At 40.2% G+C, this 15,188-nt stretch overlaps 1 protein-coding gene and 41 non-coding genes across 42 annotated transcripts in view; 1 reads left to right on the forward strand and 41 right to left on the reverse strand.

Moving 5' to 3' along the window:
• LOC145204215 (low-density lipoprotein receptor-related protein 2-like) overlaps positions 1 to 15,188 on the forward strand; it is an 85,006-nt gene that overhangs the window by 21,911 nt on the left and 47,907 nt on the right. Inside the window, exons 36-41 of the mRNA XM_080076691.1 lie at positions 444 to 672; positions 1,350 to 1,530; positions 2,066 to 2,196; positions 2,656 to 2,817; positions 3,387 to 3,523; positions 3,912 to 4,040. Coding sequence (XP_079932817.1) covers positions 444 to 672; positions 1,350 to 1,530; positions 2,066 to 2,196; positions 2,656 to 2,817; positions 3,387 to 3,523; positions 3,912 to 4,040 — 969 coding nt within the window. The remainder of the gene's footprint in view (positions 1 to 443; positions 673 to 1,349; positions 1,531 to 2,065; positions 2,197 to 2,655; positions 2,818 to 3,386; positions 3,524 to 3,911; positions 4,041 to 15,188) is intronic.
• On the reverse strand, positions 4,144 to 4,262 carry Trnal-caa (transfer RNA leucine (anticodon CAA)). Its single transcript has 2 exons — positions 4,225 to 4,262; positions 4,144 to 4,189 (listed from the first exon to the last, which is right to left on the reverse strand). It is a non-coding gene; the product is annotated as a tRNA-Leu (tRNA).
• On the reverse strand, positions 4,414 to 4,532 carry Trnal-caa (transfer RNA leucine (anticodon CAA)). Its single transcript has 2 exons — positions 4,495 to 4,532; positions 4,414 to 4,459 (listed from the first exon to the last, which is right to left on the reverse strand). It is a non-coding gene; the product is annotated as a tRNA-Leu (tRNA).
• Trnal-caa (transfer RNA leucine (anticodon CAA)) lies at positions 4,686 to 4,804 on the reverse strand. The gene is made up of 2 exons: positions 4,767 to 4,804; positions 4,686 to 4,731 (listed from the first exon to the last, which is right to left on the reverse strand). It is a non-coding gene; the product is annotated as a tRNA-Leu (tRNA).
• Positions 4,957 to 5,075, reverse strand: Trnal-caa (transfer RNA leucine (anticodon CAA)). Its single transcript has 2 exons — positions 5,038 to 5,075; positions 4,957 to 5,002 (listed from the first exon to the last, which is right to left on the reverse strand). It is a non-coding gene; the product is annotated as a tRNA-Leu (tRNA).
• On the reverse strand, positions 5,228 to 5,346 carry Trnal-caa (transfer RNA leucine (anticodon CAA)). Its single transcript has 2 exons — positions 5,309 to 5,346; positions 5,228 to 5,273 (listed from the first exon to the last, which is right to left on the reverse strand). It is a non-coding gene; the product is annotated as a tRNA-Leu (tRNA).
• On the reverse strand, positions 5,500 to 5,618 carry Trnal-caa (transfer RNA leucine (anticodon CAA)). The gene is made up of 2 exons: positions 5,581 to 5,618; positions 5,500 to 5,545 (listed from the first exon to the last, which is right to left on the reverse strand). It is a non-coding gene; the product is annotated as a tRNA-Leu (tRNA).
• Trnal-caa (transfer RNA leucine (anticodon CAA)) lies at positions 5,772 to 5,890 on the reverse strand. The gene is made up of 2 exons: positions 5,853 to 5,890; positions 5,772 to 5,817 (listed from the first exon to the last, which is right to left on the reverse strand). It is a non-coding gene; the product is annotated as a tRNA-Leu (tRNA).
• Trnal-caa (transfer RNA leucine (anticodon CAA)) lies at positions 6,043 to 6,161 on the reverse strand. The gene is made up of 2 exons: positions 6,124 to 6,161; positions 6,043 to 6,088 (listed from the first exon to the last, which is right to left on the reverse strand). It is a non-coding gene; the product is annotated as a tRNA-Leu (tRNA).
• Trnal-caa (transfer RNA leucine (anticodon CAA)) lies at positions 6,314 to 6,432 on the reverse strand. Its single transcript has 2 exons — positions 6,395 to 6,432; positions 6,314 to 6,359 (listed from the first exon to the last, which is right to left on the reverse strand). It is a non-coding gene; the product is annotated as a tRNA-Leu (tRNA).
• On the reverse strand, positions 6,585 to 6,703 carry Trnal-caa (transfer RNA leucine (anticodon CAA)). Its single transcript has 2 exons — positions 6,666 to 6,703; positions 6,585 to 6,630 (listed from the first exon to the last, which is right to left on the reverse strand). It is a non-coding gene; the product is annotated as a tRNA-Leu (tRNA).
• Trnal-caa (transfer RNA leucine (anticodon CAA)) lies at positions 6,855 to 6,973 on the reverse strand. Its single transcript has 2 exons — positions 6,936 to 6,973; positions 6,855 to 6,900 (listed from the first exon to the last, which is right to left on the reverse strand). It is a non-coding gene; the product is annotated as a tRNA-Leu (tRNA).
• Trnal-caa (transfer RNA leucine (anticodon CAA)) lies at positions 7,125 to 7,243 on the reverse strand. Its single transcript has 2 exons — positions 7,206 to 7,243; positions 7,125 to 7,170 (listed from the first exon to the last, which is right to left on the reverse strand). It is a non-coding gene; the product is annotated as a tRNA-Leu (tRNA).
• Positions 7,396 to 7,514, reverse strand: Trnal-caa (transfer RNA leucine (anticodon CAA)). The gene is made up of 2 exons: positions 7,477 to 7,514; positions 7,396 to 7,441 (listed from the first exon to the last, which is right to left on the reverse strand). It is a non-coding gene; the product is annotated as a tRNA-Leu (tRNA).
• Positions 7,667 to 7,785, reverse strand: Trnal-caa (transfer RNA leucine (anticodon CAA)). The gene is made up of 2 exons: positions 7,748 to 7,785; positions 7,667 to 7,712 (listed from the first exon to the last, which is right to left on the reverse strand). It is a non-coding gene; the product is annotated as a tRNA-Leu (tRNA).
• On the reverse strand, positions 7,938 to 8,056 carry Trnal-caa (transfer RNA leucine (anticodon CAA)). The gene is made up of 2 exons: positions 8,019 to 8,056; positions 7,938 to 7,983 (listed from the first exon to the last, which is right to left on the reverse strand). It is a non-coding gene; the product is annotated as a tRNA-Leu (tRNA).
• Trnal-caa (transfer RNA leucine (anticodon CAA)) lies at positions 8,209 to 8,327 on the reverse strand. The gene is made up of 2 exons: positions 8,290 to 8,327; positions 8,209 to 8,254 (listed from the first exon to the last, which is right to left on the reverse strand). It is a non-coding gene; the product is annotated as a tRNA-Leu (tRNA).
• On the reverse strand, positions 8,479 to 8,597 carry Trnal-caa (transfer RNA leucine (anticodon CAA)). Its single transcript has 2 exons — positions 8,560 to 8,597; positions 8,479 to 8,524 (listed from the first exon to the last, which is right to left on the reverse strand). It is a non-coding gene; the product is annotated as a tRNA-Leu (tRNA).
• Trnal-caa (transfer RNA leucine (anticodon CAA)) lies at positions 8,750 to 8,868 on the reverse strand. Its single transcript has 2 exons — positions 8,831 to 8,868; positions 8,750 to 8,795 (listed from the first exon to the last, which is right to left on the reverse strand). It is a non-coding gene; the product is annotated as a tRNA-Leu (tRNA).
• Trnal-caa (transfer RNA leucine (anticodon CAA)) lies at positions 9,020 to 9,138 on the reverse strand. Its single transcript has 2 exons — positions 9,101 to 9,138; positions 9,020 to 9,065 (listed from the first exon to the last, which is right to left on the reverse strand). It is a non-coding gene; the product is annotated as a tRNA-Leu (tRNA).
• Positions 9,290 to 9,408, reverse strand: Trnal-caa (transfer RNA leucine (anticodon CAA)). Its single transcript has 2 exons — positions 9,371 to 9,408; positions 9,290 to 9,335 (listed from the first exon to the last, which is right to left on the reverse strand). It is a non-coding gene; the product is annotated as a tRNA-Leu (tRNA).
• On the reverse strand, positions 9,560 to 9,678 carry Trnal-caa (transfer RNA leucine (anticodon CAA)). The gene is made up of 2 exons: positions 9,641 to 9,678; positions 9,560 to 9,605 (listed from the first exon to the last, which is right to left on the reverse strand). It is a non-coding gene; the product is annotated as a tRNA-Leu (tRNA).
• Trnal-caa (transfer RNA leucine (anticodon CAA)) lies at positions 9,830 to 9,948 on the reverse strand. Its single transcript has 2 exons — positions 9,911 to 9,948; positions 9,830 to 9,875 (listed from the first exon to the last, which is right to left on the reverse strand). It is a non-coding gene; the product is annotated as a tRNA-Leu (tRNA).
• Positions 10,100 to 10,218, reverse strand: Trnal-caa (transfer RNA leucine (anticodon CAA)). The gene is made up of 2 exons: positions 10,181 to 10,218; positions 10,100 to 10,145 (listed from the first exon to the last, which is right to left on the reverse strand). It is a non-coding gene; the product is annotated as a tRNA-Leu (tRNA).
• On the reverse strand, positions 10,371 to 10,489 carry Trnal-caa (transfer RNA leucine (anticodon CAA)). Its single transcript has 2 exons — positions 10,452 to 10,489; positions 10,371 to 10,416 (listed from the first exon to the last, which is right to left on the reverse strand). It is a non-coding gene; the product is annotated as a tRNA-Leu (tRNA).
• Trnal-caa (transfer RNA leucine (anticodon CAA)) lies at positions 10,643 to 10,761 on the reverse strand. The gene is made up of 2 exons: positions 10,724 to 10,761; positions 10,643 to 10,688 (listed from the first exon to the last, which is right to left on the reverse strand). It is a non-coding gene; the product is annotated as a tRNA-Leu (tRNA).
• Trnal-caa (transfer RNA leucine (anticodon CAA)) lies at positions 10,914 to 11,032 on the reverse strand. Its single transcript has 2 exons — positions 10,995 to 11,032; positions 10,914 to 10,959 (listed from the first exon to the last, which is right to left on the reverse strand). It is a non-coding gene; the product is annotated as a tRNA-Leu (tRNA).
• On the reverse strand, positions 11,185 to 11,303 carry Trnal-caa (transfer RNA leucine (anticodon CAA)). Its single transcript has 2 exons — positions 11,266 to 11,303; positions 11,185 to 11,230 (listed from the first exon to the last, which is right to left on the reverse strand). It is a non-coding gene; the product is annotated as a tRNA-Leu (tRNA).
• On the reverse strand, positions 11,456 to 11,574 carry Trnal-caa (transfer RNA leucine (anticodon CAA)). Its single transcript has 2 exons — positions 11,537 to 11,574; positions 11,456 to 11,501 (listed from the first exon to the last, which is right to left on the reverse strand). It is a non-coding gene; the product is annotated as a tRNA-Leu (tRNA).
• On the reverse strand, positions 11,726 to 11,844 carry Trnal-caa (transfer RNA leucine (anticodon CAA)). The gene is made up of 2 exons: positions 11,807 to 11,844; positions 11,726 to 11,771 (listed from the first exon to the last, which is right to left on the reverse strand). It is a non-coding gene; the product is annotated as a tRNA-Leu (tRNA).
• Trnal-caa (transfer RNA leucine (anticodon CAA)) lies at positions 11,997 to 12,115 on the reverse strand. The gene is made up of 2 exons: positions 12,078 to 12,115; positions 11,997 to 12,042 (listed from the first exon to the last, which is right to left on the reverse strand). It is a non-coding gene; the product is annotated as a tRNA-Leu (tRNA).
• Positions 12,268 to 12,386, reverse strand: Trnal-caa (transfer RNA leucine (anticodon CAA)). The gene is made up of 2 exons: positions 12,349 to 12,386; positions 12,268 to 12,313 (listed from the first exon to the last, which is right to left on the reverse strand). It is a non-coding gene; the product is annotated as a tRNA-Leu (tRNA).
• Trnal-caa (transfer RNA leucine (anticodon CAA)) lies at positions 12,539 to 12,657 on the reverse strand. The gene is made up of 2 exons: positions 12,620 to 12,657; positions 12,539 to 12,584 (listed from the first exon to the last, which is right to left on the reverse strand). It is a non-coding gene; the product is annotated as a tRNA-Leu (tRNA).
• Trnal-caa (transfer RNA leucine (anticodon CAA)) lies at positions 12,810 to 12,928 on the reverse strand. The gene is made up of 2 exons: positions 12,891 to 12,928; positions 12,810 to 12,855 (listed from the first exon to the last, which is right to left on the reverse strand). It is a non-coding gene; the product is annotated as a tRNA-Leu (tRNA).
• On the reverse strand, positions 13,080 to 13,198 carry Trnal-caa (transfer RNA leucine (anticodon CAA)). The gene is made up of 2 exons: positions 13,161 to 13,198; positions 13,080 to 13,125 (listed from the first exon to the last, which is right to left on the reverse strand). It is a non-coding gene; the product is annotated as a tRNA-Leu (tRNA).
• Trnal-caa (transfer RNA leucine (anticodon CAA)) lies at positions 13,351 to 13,469 on the reverse strand. The gene is made up of 2 exons: positions 13,432 to 13,469; positions 13,351 to 13,396 (listed from the first exon to the last, which is right to left on the reverse strand). It is a non-coding gene; the product is annotated as a tRNA-Leu (tRNA).
• Trnal-caa (transfer RNA leucine (anticodon CAA)) lies at positions 13,621 to 13,739 on the reverse strand. Its single transcript has 2 exons — positions 13,702 to 13,739; positions 13,621 to 13,666 (listed from the first exon to the last, which is right to left on the reverse strand). It is a non-coding gene; the product is annotated as a tRNA-Leu (tRNA).
• Positions 13,891 to 14,009, reverse strand: Trnal-caa (transfer RNA leucine (anticodon CAA)). Its single transcript has 2 exons — positions 13,972 to 14,009; positions 13,891 to 13,936 (listed from the first exon to the last, which is right to left on the reverse strand). It is a non-coding gene; the product is annotated as a tRNA-Leu (tRNA).
• Positions 14,161 to 14,279, reverse strand: Trnal-caa (transfer RNA leucine (anticodon CAA)). Its single transcript has 2 exons — positions 14,242 to 14,279; positions 14,161 to 14,206 (listed from the first exon to the last, which is right to left on the reverse strand). It is a non-coding gene; the product is annotated as a tRNA-Leu (tRNA).
• Trnal-caa (transfer RNA leucine (anticodon CAA)) lies at positions 14,432 to 14,550 on the reverse strand. Its single transcript has 2 exons — positions 14,513 to 14,550; positions 14,432 to 14,477 (listed from the first exon to the last, which is right to left on the reverse strand). It is a non-coding gene; the product is annotated as a tRNA-Leu (tRNA).
• Positions 14,702 to 14,820, reverse strand: Trnal-caa (transfer RNA leucine (anticodon CAA)). Its single transcript has 2 exons — positions 14,783 to 14,820; positions 14,702 to 14,747 (listed from the first exon to the last, which is right to left on the reverse strand). It is a non-coding gene; the product is annotated as a tRNA-Leu (tRNA).
• On the reverse strand, positions 14,973 to 15,091 carry Trnal-caa (transfer RNA leucine (anticodon CAA)). Its single transcript has 2 exons — positions 15,054 to 15,091; positions 14,973 to 15,018 (listed from the first exon to the last, which is right to left on the reverse strand). It is a non-coding gene; the product is annotated as a tRNA-Leu (tRNA).

Genomic DNA, 15,188 nt, shown 5'->3' on the forward strand with positions numbered 1-15,188 from the left:
TGACAATTTACTAGTTGTTTAGCATATTTTATTAGAAATCATGGTTAAAGTTTTTACATTCAACGATTTGGTCAAAATGGTGATCCTTTTTAGCAAGGTAGCAAGTTTTTAGAAGCGCTGATGTACAGAACTAAACAGTTTGAAATACTTACGTGTTTTCTTGAAATACTTACAGTAAAAAACGTGTTTTCAAAACCACAAACTACGCTATTTAGAATTCCAAACTTTTATTGAATGATTTACTGATTGCTGTGATTTTTGCTTTTATTATAGGGTATAAAAGTATTTTTTCGGACACTCTTTTTTATGAAATTCAAAAACATTGCGTAACACTGTAAAACATACGAACAAAAAGTCAGTATACGCCTTATCGTTAAATAGCAAACTTCTTTGTAATCAATAACAACACCAAACGCAAAAAACAATTTTCTTAAATCAAACAGGATTCACTTCTTGTTTTGGACGGATTGGGGCCAAAATCCCAAAGTGGAGCGATCTGACATGGATGGTAAAGGTAGGACAGCTATAGTGAGTGAGGGACTGTACTGGCCGAACGGTCTCACTCTTGACTATCCCAACTTCATGGTATATTTCGCTGACGCCAAACTTGACTTCATACATCGATGTGATTATTGGGGATCTGGCAGGACCGAAGTTATTGCTGGTGATCTAGTAAGTGGAATTGTTGTTTAATGTGTTTCTTCAGCCTTTTTTTCAAAGTTTGTTCAAGTGTCTGCCCTTCGTAAATTTTTATTTGAATTGTGAACAGAATTTCGTTAAGCAGGATGTGTATGTGGTGGTGTACTTATTATGATATTTTCATATAATACCATAATTCACATCAGTCGCACATAATACTAATTTTCGATAGGTGGCGCTAAGAGCACTAACACCTATTTAAAGCGGGGCCTATCTCAAAAAAAGACGGTTAGGCCTATGGTTTGGTTTAGATATTATCAAAAAAATAATAATTCAATGATACTAACACTAAAACAATGTTTAATTTTCAAAAACTTACTTCCCAGCCATACTGCTTTTATCTGCAATTTTATAATTTAGCTCTTTGCCCCACCTATCGAAGTTTGGCTAAATGCTGACGTAATTTATGGTTTTAGTAGCTCTAGCCATTTTTGCCTAGATCTCAAAATATTTGTCTAGATCGCGGCGCTATATGGACATACAAGTGCCTATCTATCGTATTTCCCTTCATACATTAATTTACCGCACCATGTTTATGCTTCTCCTATGAAGAGAATCCACTGTAATTTGAGCACGACACTTACAAGCAAGTTTAACTCTAATGCCTACAACAGATACGAAAACGTTACGTCGTTTGTTTCAAATTTTAGATTGTCCGTCACCCACACGCTCTCACTATTCTTGAGGACACACTGTATTGGACCGACAAGGAGACGTACACGGTATCAGCTTGTAATAAATGGGACGGAAATGACGGACAAAGTGTGGTTGTTTCTGGGGTCAGTCAAGCCACGGATATCCATGCATTAAACCCTGCACGACAACCCAACGGTAAATATTTTTCCCAGCCAAAAGTTCCAAACATCGCTGTTATATGTGCAGACAGAATGTTGTCAACCTGCTTGTATGGCAACACGGCTAACTGTAACTCAGCTATCTACTGGTAACATTGCTGAGTTGCAGCTCAGTGATTGAAACGTTATTAAAAGGAGTTGGTCATTGCTTAACCTTTTTTGTTGGTCCTGAAACATTTTGTCATAGACAATTAGTATTTAATTCATTAAGACTATCTCACAGCATCCCGACAATGCTTTTTAGATTTCTGAATGACCTTAGTCTGACGTAGACATTAGCAATGCGCTTAATTAGGCCTGTTGTTATAATTTACCAATACAATAGACTTAGCAATAAAAACTGGTATTTTACCGCTTTCAATTAGAAATATGTCGTATAAAACCATGTTTTATGGATCTTAACCATACAAACAGTGCTATTATCACTTGTAAGTAAAATAATGGACATTGATACTTTAGAACAAAACAAATGCATTGAACCACCAAGTTTTGACCTTTTACCTACTTTATAGCAACCAACTACTGTTCTGACAACCCGTGCTCTCACATCTGTCTGCTTAGTAACTTCCGACCTCGATATTATTCCTGTGCTTGTCCAATTGGATCGACACTCACAGATGCTCACACTTGCACGCAACAAAAGGTGAGATCATATTAACTTTCGCTTTTACCTGTATCAACGTGGTTTACGTTTTTACTGCAATTTTAATTCTTACACAACATAACAGAATTCTTGAAGAATGGCTTAAAAGTAAAAAACGATCAAAATAATGCGTACACCATGGAAGTTTTGTTTGTTTGCTTTAATAAAGAAAATTAAACACCATTTTGGGACTCGTATTCACGCTAAACGCCTGACATAAGTTATAGATGCGCAGCAAATAATTCAAAATCGTCGAGCGCAGAAGATACCAGATTGCTTTTAGGCTTTTAAAAATGCAAAAAAAATTCATTCAAGAAACCACAATATACAAGAAACTTTTCTATTGGTTTTTGGTGGTCTATGAATTTATACTGTACCTGATTCATTTGTACCAAGCAATTTTAAGCACTCCTTTAAAACGATCGTATCTTTTAATCAGTTGCTGATTGTATCTTGCAGGATGAATTTTTGATCGTTTCAACACCCGATAAAATATTCGGCATTTCACCGGACCCAGCAGATCAGGCCAACGACAAGATTATTCCAATCACCAACGCTAATAACGGAATTGACGTTGAACACGATGATAGAGATGAGTGGATTTACTGGGTGGAAAATCAAGTAAGTGTTTCTTTTTCAGCTAGTAAAGTGTGGAAATGGCCGCAGATGGTCCGAATATTAGTGTTTATGATGGTTGTGCAGCTGAATTGAAAATATAGTTTTTTTTCCACCTTCTATATTTAATAGTCAAGTATGTAGTTCTCTAATTAACATGTAAGTTATGGAAGTCACGTCTTCTAGTTCTTACCAGAAAAGACCTTTGCAAAATTCTAATTCTAATTGAATCAATACTAAATGCGGTTTAATATCAGTTTGTTTATTACGTCCTAACTCAATTGCAAATTGGGCTGCCAAATAACTGGAAACAAATGTAAATAATTTGCTAAACCGACGTTTTAACAGAGTCAGATTCATTTGTCATTGTCGGTACCAACATGCGTCTCAAAGCTAGTCTAAAAACAGCTTTTGAAAGCGTGAAAAAAGGAGAAATCGATACAATAAATAGTTTCAGATTAAGATTTCCTCCCTTTCCTGGAAAACCCAAATACTAGCAACTGAGGCATGGTTTCGACGACATCGGGCGTATCAAAAATAACACTGAACAGAAAACACTTTTTGTTGTATTTCAGTACGGCAACATACACAGAGCTCACATCAACGGGACATCTAAATCTTACTTTGCACCTGGTTCGATAGTAGGTACCCCGAACGCACTGGCAGTGGATTGGATGTCAAGAAATCTGTATTATACCAATCCAGATGTCAGGTAAAATCATATAATGGTTTTATTTCCAAGATAAGTTTTGTTCTTATTACATAGGCCAAAGTTATGTGACAAAATATTTCAAGAAACTAAACCAGCTTGTATGTTAGGCTTGCTGATGAATAATGTAATGTCATGTATGGTTACGGAAGCTATACCCAGCCATAGCGATTTAGTCAAGACTCTACAAGTTAAACTACTATTGAGGCTTATCTGCTTGATCAGCAAATACTTGTTTTGGCCACAAGGTCACCACTCTGAATCTCACGACATAAGTCACGTTTACCACTATAACACATTTCACTGTTTATGACAACAAACACAAAATTTCCCTGCAACAACTGGTTCCGATTTTGTGTTTACTGTATACAACTTATTTTATTCCGTGCAGAACTATTGAGGTTGTTCATATGGACCCGACATCCAGTCATCAATTTTTTACTCGCACTGTGGTTGGAAATACTGGCAATGAAACGGGAGTTGGTTCACCATACGGATTGGCCGTCGATCCCTTAAATGCGTAAGTGACAAAATTCGCTTACGCTGCAGTTAAAGCTGCAGCAAGTTTCAGATATACTCTGGTTTGTGGGAAGTAACCTAAAATAAGAAAACTAATAGATATTTGTCAGAAGTGGGATTCGAACCCACGCCTCCATTCGGAGACCAGAACACCCATGTCATCGTAACACGATGAAGCATTTCAGCTTGAGTCTGGCGCCTTAGACCGCTCGGCCATCCTGACTTGCGTGAATGCAGAATGAATTGGTAGTTTCGTCCTGATTACTGTGTTTTTGCAATTTGTTTGCCAAATTCTTGAAATATCTGGTATTGAGTTGAAATTGATTGCAGCTAGACTGCAAAAGTAACTTAAAAAGCAGAAGAAAGTAGATATTTGTCAGAAGTGGGATTCGAACCCACGCCTCCATTCGGAGACCAGAACACCCATGTCATCGTAATACGATGAAGCATTTCAGCTTGAGTCTGGCGCCTTAGACCACTCGGCCATCCTGACTTGCGTGAATGCAGAATGAATTGGCTACTTTCGTCCTGATTACTGTGTTTTTGTAATTTTTTTTGCCAAATTCTTGAAATATCTGGTATTGAGTTGAAATTGATTGCAGCTAGACTGCAAAAGTAACTTAAAATGCAGAAGAAAATAGATATTTGTCAGAAGTGGGATTCGAACCCACGCCTCCATTCGGAGACCAGAACACCCATGTCATCGTAACACGATGAAGCATTTCAGCTTGAGTCTGGCGCCTTAAACCACTCGGCCATCCTGACTTGCGTGAATGCAGAATGAATTGGCTAGTTTCGTCCTGATTACTGTGTTTTTGTAATTTGTTTGCCAAATTCTTGAAATATCTGGTATTGAGTTGAAATTGATTGCAGCTAGACTGCAAAAGTAACTTAAAAAGCAGAAGAAAGTAGATATTTGTCAGAAGTGGGATTCGAACCCACGCCTCCATTCGGAGACCAGAACACCCATGTCATCGTAATACGATGAAGCATTTCAGCTTGAGTCTGGCGCCTTAGACCACTCGGCCATCCTGACTTGCGTGAATGCAGAATGAATTGGCTACTTTCGTCCTGATTACTGTGTTTTTGTAAATTTTTTGCCAAATTCTTGAAATATCTGGCATTGAGTTGAAATTGATTGCAGCTAGACTGCAAAAGTAACTTAAAATGCTGAAGAAAATAGATATTTGTCAGAAGTGGGATTCGAACCCACGCCTCCATTCGGAGACCAGAACACCCATGTCATCGTAACACGATGAAGCATTTCAGCTTGAGTCTGGCGCCTTAGACCACTCGGCCATCCTGACTTGCGTGAATGCAGAATGAATTGGCTAGTTTCGTCCTGATTACTGTGTTTTTGTAAATTGGTTTGCCAAATTCTTGAAATATCTGGTATTGAGTTGAAATTGATTGCAGCTAGACTGCAAAAGTAACTTAAAATGCAGAAGAAAATAGATATTTGTCAGAAGTGGGATTCGAACCCACGCGTCCATTCGGAGACCAGAACACCCATGTCATCGTAACACGATGAAGCATTTCAGCTTGAGTCTGGCGCCTTAGACCACTCGGCCATCCTGACTTGCGTGAATGCAGAATGAATTGGCTACTTTCGTCCTGATTACTGTGTTTTTGTAATTTTTTTTGCCAAATTCTTGAAATATCTGGCATTGAGTTGAAATTGATTGCAGCTAGACTGCAAAAGTAACTTAAAATGCAGAAGAAAATAGATATTTGTCAGAAGTGGGATTCGAACCCACGCCTCCATTCGGAGACCAGAACACCCATGTCATCGTAACACGATGAAGCATTTCAGCTTGAGTCTGGCGCCTTAGACCACTCGGCCATCCTGACTTGCGTGAATGCAGAATGAATTGGCTAGTTTCGTCCTGATTACTGTGTTTTTGTAAATTTTTTGCCAAATTCTTGAAATATCTGGTATTGAGTTGAAATTGATTGCAGCTAGACTGCAAAAGTAACTTAAAAAGCAGAAGAAAATAGATATTTGTCAGAAGTGGGATTCGAACCCACGCCTCCATTCGGAGACCAGAACACCCATGTCATCGTAACACGATGAAGCATTTCAGCTTGAGTCTGGCGCCTTAGACCACTCGGCCATCCTGACTTGCGTGAATGCAGAATGAATTGGCTAGTTTCGTCCTGATTACTGTGTTTTTGTAATTTGTTTGCCAAATTCTTGAAATATCTGGTATTGAGTTGAAATTGATTGCAGCTAGACTGCAAAAGTAACTTAAAAAGCAGAAGAAAGTAGATATTTGTCAGAAGTGGGATTCGAACCCACGCCTCCATTCGGAGACCAGAACACCCATGTCATCGTAACACGATGAAGCATTTCAGCTTGAGTCTGGCGCCTTAGACCACTCGGCCATCCTGACTTGCGTGAATGCAGAATGAATTGGCTAGTTTCGTCCTGATTACTGTGTTTTTGTAAATTTTTTGCCAAATTCTTGAAATATCTGGCATTGAGTTGAAATTGATTGCAGCTAGACTGCAAAAGTAACATAAAATGCAGAAGAAAATAGATATTTGTCAGAAGTGGGATTCGAACCCACGCCTCCATTCGGAGACCAGAACACCCATGTCATCGTAACACGATGAAGCATTTCAGCTTGAGTCTGGCGCCTTAGACCACTCGGCCATCCTGACTTGCGTGAATGCAGAATGAATTGGTAGTTTCGTCCTGATTACTGTGTTTTTGCAAATTTTTTGCCAAATTCTTGAAATATCTGGTATTGAGTTGAAATTGATTGCAGCTAGACTGCAAAAGTAACTTAAAATGCAGAAGAAAATAGATATTTGTCAGAAGTGGGATTCGAACCCACGCCTCCATTCGTAGACCAGAACACCCATGTCATCGTAACACGATGAAGCATTTCAGCTTGAGTCTGGCGCCTTAAACCACTCGGCCATCCTGACTTGCGTGAATGCAGAATGAATTGGTAGTTTCGTCCTGATTACTGTGTTTTTGCAAATTTTTTGCCAAATTCTTGAAATATCTGGTATTGAGTTAAAATTGATTGCAGCTAGACTGCAAAAGTAACTTAAAATGCAGAAGAAAATAGATATTTGTCAGAAGTGGGATTCGAACCCACGCCTCCATTCGGAGACCAGAACACCCATGTCATCGTAACACGATGAAGCATTTCAGCTTGAGTCTGGCGCCTTAGACCACTCGGCCATCCTGACTTGCGTGAATGCAGAATGAATTGGCTAGTTTCGTCCTGATTACTGTGTTTTTGTAAATTTTTTGCCAAATTCTTGAAATATCTGGTATTGAGTTGAAATTGATTGCAGCTAGACTGCAAAAGTAACTTAAAATGCAGAAGAAAATAGATATTTGTCAGAAGTGGGATTCGAACCCACGCCTCCATTCGGAGACCAGAACACTCATGTCATCGTAACACGATGAAGCATTTCAGCTTGAGTCTGGCGCCTTAGGCCACTCGGCCATCCTGACTTGCGTGAATGCAGAATGAATTGGCTAGTTTCGTCCTGATTACTGTGTTTTTGCAATTTGTTTGCCAAATTCTTGAAATATCTGGTATTGAGTTGAAATTGATTGCAGCTAGACTGCAAAAGTAACTTAAAAAGCAGAAGAAAATAGATATTTGTCAGAAGTGGGATTCGAACCCACGCCTCCATTCGGAGACCAGAACACCCATGTCATCGTAATACGATGAAGCATTTCAGCTTGAGTCTGGCGCCTTAGACCACTCGGCCATCCTGACTTGCGTGAATGCAGAATGAATTGGCTACTTTCGTCCTGATTACTGTGTTTTTGTAAATTTTTGGCCAAATTCTTGAAATATCTGGTATTGAGTTGAAATTGATTGCAGCTAGACTGCAAAAGTAACTTAAAATGCAGAAGAAAATAGATATTTGTCAGAAGTGGGATTCGAACCCACGCCTCCATTCGGAGACCAGAACACCCATGTCATCGTAATACGATGAAGCATTTCAGCTTGAGTCTGGCGCCTTAGACCACTCGGCCATCCTGACTTGCGTGAATGCAGAATGAATTGGCTACTTTCGTCCTGATTACTGTGTTTTTGTAAATTTTTGGCCAAATTCTTGAAATATCTGGTATTGAGTTGAAATTGATTGCAGCTAGACTGCAAAAGTAACTTAAAATGCAGAAGAAAATAGATATTTGTCAGAAGTGGGATTCGAACCCACGCCTCCATTCGGAGACCAGAACACCCATGTCATCGTAATACGATGAAGCATTTCAGCTTGAGTCTGGCGCCTTAGACCACTCGGCCATCCTGACTTGCGTGAATGCAGAATGAATTGGTAGTTTCGTCCTGATTACTGTGTTTTTGCAAATTTTTTGCCAAATTCTTGAAATATCTGGTATTGAGTTGAAATTGATTGCAGCTAGACTGCAAAAGTAACTTAAAATGCAGAAGAAAATAGATATTTGTCAGAAGTGGGATTCGAACCCACGCCTCCATTCGGAGACCAGAACACCCATGTCATCGTAACACGATGAAGCATTTCAGCTTGAGTCTGGCGCCTTAGACCACTCGGCCATCCTGACTTGCGTGAATGCAGAATGAATTGGCTAGTTTCGTCCTGATTACTGTGTTTTTGCAATTTGTTTGCCAAATTCTTGAAATATCTGGCATTGAGTTGAAATTGATTGCAGCTAGACTGCAAAAGTAACTTAAAATGCAGAAGAAAATAGATATTTGTCAGAAGTGGGATTCGAACCCACGCCTCCATTCGGAGACCAGAACACCCATGTCATCGTAACACGATGAAGCATTTCAGCTTGAGTCTGGCGCCTTAGACCACTCGGCCATCCTGACTTGCGTGAATGCAGAATGAATTGGTAGTTTCGTCCTGATTACTGTGTTTTTGCAAATTTTTTGCCAAATTCTTGAAATATCTGGTATTGAGTTGAAATTGATTGCAGCTAGACTGCAAAAGTAACTTAAAATGCAGAAGAAAATAGATATTTGTCAGAAGTGGGATTCGAACCCACGCCTCCATTCGGAGACCAGAACACCCATGTCATCGTAACACGATGAAGCATTTCAGCTTGAGTCTGGCGCCTTAGACCACTCGGGCATCCTGACTTGCGTGAATGCAGAATGAATTGGTAGTTTCGTCTTTATTACTGTGTTTTTGTAAATTTTTTGCCAAATTCTTGAAATATCGGGCATTGAGTTGAAATTGATTGCAGCTAGACTGCAAAAGTAACTTAAAATGCAGAAGAAAATAGATATTTGTCAGAAGTGGGATTCGAACCCACGCCTCCATTCGGAGACCAGAACACCCATGTCATCGTAACATGATGAAGCATTTCAGCTTGAGTCTGGCGCCTTAGACCACTCGGGCATCCTGACTTGCGTGAATGCAGAATGAATTGGTAGTTTCGTCCTTATTACTGTGTTTTTGTAAATTTTTTGCCAAATTCTTGAAATATCTGGCACTGAGTTGAAATTGATTGCAGCTAGACTGCAAAAGTAACTTAAAATGCAGAATAAAATAGATATTTGTCAGAAGTGGGATTCGAACCCACGCCTCCATTCGGAGACCAGAACACCCATGCCATCGTAACACGATGAAGCTTTTCAGCTTGAGTCTGGCGCCTTAGACCACTCGGCCATCCTGACTTGCGTGAATGCAGAATGAATTGGTAGTTTCGTCCTGATTACTGTGTTTTTGCAATTTGTTTGCCAAATTCTTGAAATATCTGGCATTGAGTTGAAATTGATTGCAGCTAGACTGCAAAAGTAACTTAAAATGCAGAAGAAAATAGATATTTGTCAGAAGTGGGATTCGAACCCACGCCTCCATTCGGAGACCAGAACACCCATGTCATCGTAACACGATGAAGCATTTCAGCTTGAGTCTGGCGCCTTAGACCACTCGGCCATCCTGACTTGCGTGAATGCAGAATGAATTGGCTAGTTTCGTCCTGATTACTGTGTTTTTGCAAATTTTTTGCCAAATTCTTGAAATATCTGCATTGAGTTGAAATTGATTGCAGCTAGACTGCAAAAGTAACTTAAAATGCAGAAGAAAATGAATATTTGTCAGAAGTGGGATTCGAACCCACGCCTCCATTCGGAGACCAGAACACCCATGTCATCGTAACACGATGAAGCATTTCAGCTTGAGTCTGGCGCCTTAGACCACTCGGCCATCCTGACTTGCGTGAATGCAGAATAAATTGGCTAGTTTCGTCCTGATTACTGTGTTTTTGCAAATTTTTTGCCAAATTCTTGAAATATCTGGTATTGAGTTGAAATTGATTGCAGCTAGACTGCAAAAGTAACTTAAAATGCAGAAGAAAATAGATATTTGTCAGAAGTGGGATTCGAACCCACGCCTCCATTCGGAGACCAGAACACCCATGTCATCGTAACACGATGAAGCATTTCAGCTTGAGTCTGGCGCCTTAGACCACTCGGCCATCCTGACTTGCGTGAATGCAGAATGAATTGGCTAGTTTCGTCCTGATTACTGTGTTTTTGTAAATTGGTTTGCCAAATTCTTGAAATATCTGGTATTGAGTTGAAATTGATTGCAGCTAGACTGCAAAAGTAACTTAAAATGCAGAAGAAAATAGATATTTGTCAGAAGTGGGATTCGAACCCACGCCTCCATTCGGAGACCAGAACACCCATGTCATCGTAACACGATGAAGCATTTCAGCTTGAGTCTGGCGCCTTAGACCACTCGGCCATCCTGACTTGCGTGAATGCAGAATGAATTGGCTAGTTTCGTCCTGATTACTGTGTTTTTGCAATTTGTTTGCCAAATTCTTGAAATATCTGGCATTGAGTTGAAATTGATTGCAGCTAGACTGCAAAAGTAACATAAAATGCAGAAGAAAATAGATATTTGTCAGAAGTGGGATTCGAACCCACGCCTCCATTCGGAGACCAGAACACCCATGTCATCGTAACACGATGAAGCATTTCAGCTTGAGTCTGGCGCCTTAGACCACTCGGCCATCCTGACTTGCGTGAATGCAGAATGAATTGGCTAGTTTCGTCCTGATTACTGTGTTTTTGCAAATTTTTTGCCAAATTCTTGAAATATCTGGTATTGAGTTGAAATTGATTGCAGCTAGACTGCAAAAGTAACTTAAAATGCAGAAGAAAATAGATATTTGTCAGAAGTGGGATTCGAACCCACGCCTCCATTCGGAGACCAGAACACCCATGTCATCGTAACACGATGAAGCATTTCAGCTTGAGTCTGGCGCCTTAGACCACTCGGCCATCCTGACTTGCGTGAATGCAGAATGAATTGGCTAGTTTCGTCCTGATTACTGTGTTTTTGTAAATTTTTTGCCAAATTCTTGAAATATCTGGCATTGAGTTGAAATTGATTGCAGCTAGACTGCAAAAGTAACTTAAAATGCAGAAGAAAATAGATATTTGTCAGAAGTGGGATTCGAACCCACGCCTCCATTCGGAGACCAGAACACCCATGTCATCGTAACACGATGAAGCATTTCAGCTTGAGTCTGGCGCCTTAGACCACTCGGGCATCCTGACTTGCGTGAATGCAGAATGAATTGGCTAGTTTCGTCCTGATTACTGTGTTTTTGCAAATTTTTTGCCAAATTCTTGAAATATCTGCATTGAGTTGAAATTGATTGCAGCTAGACTGCAAAAGTAACTTAAAATGCAGAAGAAAATAGATATTTGTCAGAAGTGGGATTCGAACCCACGCCTCCATTCGGAGACCAGAACACCCATGTCATCGTAACACGATGAAGCATTTCAGCTTGAGTCTGGCGCCTTAGACCACTCGGCCATCCTGACTTGCGTGAATGCAGAATGAATTGGCTAGTTTCGTCCTGATTACTGTGTTTTTGTAAATTTTTTGCCAAATTCTTGAAATATCTGGTATTGAGTTGAAATTGATTGCAGCTAGACTGCAAAAGTAACTTAAAATGCAGAAGAAAATAGATATTTGTCAGAAGTGGGATTCGAACCCACGCCTCCATTCGGAGACCAGAACACCCATGTCATCGTAACACGATGAAGCATTTCAGCTTGAGTCTGGCGCCTTAGACCACTCGGCCATCCTGACTTGCGTGAATGCAGAATGAATTGGCTAGTTTCGTCCTGATTACTGTGTTTTTGCAATTTGTTTGCCAAATTCTTGAAATATCTGGCATTGAGTTGAAATTGATTGCAGCTAGACTGCAAAAGTAACTTAAAATGCAGAAGAAAATAGATATTTGTCAGAAGTGGGATTCGAACCCACGCCTCCATTCGGAGACCAGAACACCCATGTCATCGTAACACGATGAAGCATTTCAGCTTGAGTCTGGCGCCTTAGACCACTCGGCCATCCTGACTTGCGTGAATGCAGAATGAATTGGCTAGTTTCGTCCTGATTACTGTGTTTTTGCAATTTGTTTGCCAAATTCTTGAAATATCTGGCATTGAGTTGAAATTGATTGCAGCTAGACTGCAAAAGTAACATAAAATGCAGAAGAAAATAGATATTTGTCAGAAGTGGGATTCGAACCCACGCCTCCATTCGGAGACCAGAACACCCATGTCATCGTAACACGATGAAGCATTTCAGCTTGAGTCTGGCGTCTTAGACCACTCGGCCATCCTGACTTGCGTGAATGCAGAATGAATTGGCTAGTTTCGTCCTGATTACTGTGTTTTTGTAAATTTTTTGCCAAATTCTTGAAATATCTGGTATTGAGTTGAAATTGATTGCAGCTAGACTGCAAAAGTAACTTAAAATGCAGAATAAAATAGATATTTGTCAGAAGTGGGATTCGAACCCACGCCTCCATTCGGAGACCAGAACACCCATGTCATCGTAACACGATGAAGCATTTCAGCTTGAGTCTGGCGCCTTAGACCACTCGGCCATCCTGACTTGCGTGAATGCAGAATGAATTGGTAGTTTCGTCCTGATTACTGTGTTTTTGCAAATTTTTTGCCAAATTCTTGAAATATCTGGTATTGAGTTGAAATTGATTGCAGCTAGACTGCAAAAGTAACTTAAAATGCAGAAGAAAATAGATATTTGTCAGAAGTGGGATTCGAACCCACGCCTCCATTCGGAGACCAGAACACCCATGTCATCGTAACACGATGAAGCATTTCAGCTTGAGTCTGGCGCCTTAGACCACTCGGCCATCATGACTTGCGTGAATGCAGAATGAATTGGCTAGTTTCGTCCTGATTACTGTGTTTTTGTAAATTTTTTGCCAAATTCTTGAAATATCGGGCATTGAGTTGAAATTGATTGCAGCTAGACTGCAAAAGTAACTTAAAATGCAGAAGAAAATAGATATTTGTCAGAAGTGGGATTCGAACCCACGCCTCCATTCGGAGACCAGAACACCCATGTCATCGTAACACGATGAAGCATTTCAGCTTGAGTCTGGCGCCTTAGACCACTCGGGCATCCTGACTTGCGTGAATGCAGAATGAATTGGTAGTTTCGTCCTTATTACTGTGTTTTTGTAAATTTTTTGCCAAATTCTTGAAATATCGGGCATTGAGTTGAAATTGATTGCAGCTAGACTGCAAAAGTAACTTAAAATGCAGAAGAAAATAGATATTTGTCAGAAGTGGGATTCGAACCCACGCCTCCATTCGGAGACCAGAACACCCATGTCATCGTAACACGATGAAGCATTTCAGCTTGAGTCTGGCGCCTTAGACCACTCGGGCATCCTGACTTGCGTGAATGCAGAATGAATTGGTAGTTTCGTCCTTATTACTGTGTTTTTGTAAATTTTTTGCCAAATTCTTGAAATATCTGGCACTGAGTTGAAATTGATTGCAGCTAGACTGCAAAAGTAACTTAAAATGCAGAAGAAAATAGATATTTGTCAGAAGTGGGATTCGAACCCACGCCTCCATTCGGAGACCAGAACACCCATGCCATCGTAACACGATGAAGCTTTTCAGCTTGAGTCTGGCGCCTTAGACCACTCGGCCATCCTGACTTGCGTGAATGCAGAATGAATTGGTAGTTTCGTCCTGATTACTGTGTTTTTGCAATTTGTTTGCCAAATTCTTGAAATATCTGGTATTGAGTTGAAATTGATTGCAGCTAGACTGCAAAAGTAACTTAAAATGCAGAAGAAAATAGATATTTGTCAGAAGTGGGATTCGAACCCAAGCCTCCATTCGGAGACCAGAACACCCATGTCATCGTAACACGATGAAGCATTTCAGCTTGAGTCTGGCGCCTTAGACCACTCGGCCATCCTGACTTGCGTGAATGCAGAATGAATTGGCTAGTTTCGTCCTGATTACTGTGTTTTTGTAAATTTTTTGCCAAATTCTTGAAATATCTGGCATTGAGTTGAAATTGATTGCAGCTAGACTGCAAAAGTAACTTAAAATGCAGAAGAAAATAGATATTTGTCAGAAGTGGGATTCGAACCCACGCCTCCATTCGGAGACCAGAACACCCATGTCATCGTAACACGATGAAGCATTTCAGCTTGAGTCCGGCGCCTTAGACCACTCGGCCATCCTGACTTGCGTGAATGCAGAATGAATTGGCTAGTTTCGTCCTGATTACTGTGTTTTTGCAAATTTTTTGCCAAATTCTTGAAATATCTGCATTGAGTTGAAATTGATTGCAGCTAGACTGCAAAAGTAACTTAAAATGCAGAAGAAAATGAATATTTGTCAGAAGTGGGATTCGAACCCACGCCTCCATTCGGAGACCAGAACACCCATGTCATCGTAACACGATGAAGCATTTCAGCTTGAGTCTGGCGCCTTAGACCACTCGGCCATCCTGACTTGCGTGAATGCAGAATAAATTGGCTAGTTTCGTCCTGATTACTGTGTTTTTGCAAATTTTTTGCCAAATTCTTGAAATATCTGGCATTGAGTTGAAATTGATTGCAGCTAGACTGCAAAAGTAACTTAAAATGCAGAAGAAAATAGATATTTGTCAGAAGTGGGATTCGAACCCACGCCTCCATTCGGAGACCAGAACACCCATGTCATCGTAACACGATGAAGCATTTCAGCTTGAGTCTGGCGCCTTAGACCACTCGGGCATCATGACTTGCGTGAATGCAGAATGAATTGGCTAGTTTCGTCCTGATTACTGTGTTTTTGTAAATTTTTTGCCAAATTCTTGAAATATCGGGCATTGAGTTGAA

This window comes from Phallusia mammillata, chromosome 8 (assembly GCF_965637545.1).
Source record: "Phallusia mammillata chromosome 8, kaPhaMamm4.hap1.1, whole genome shotgun sequence".
Taxonomy (NCBI): Eukaryota; Metazoa; Chordata; class Ascidiacea; order Phlebobranchia; family Ascidiidae; genus Phallusia; species Phallusia mammillata.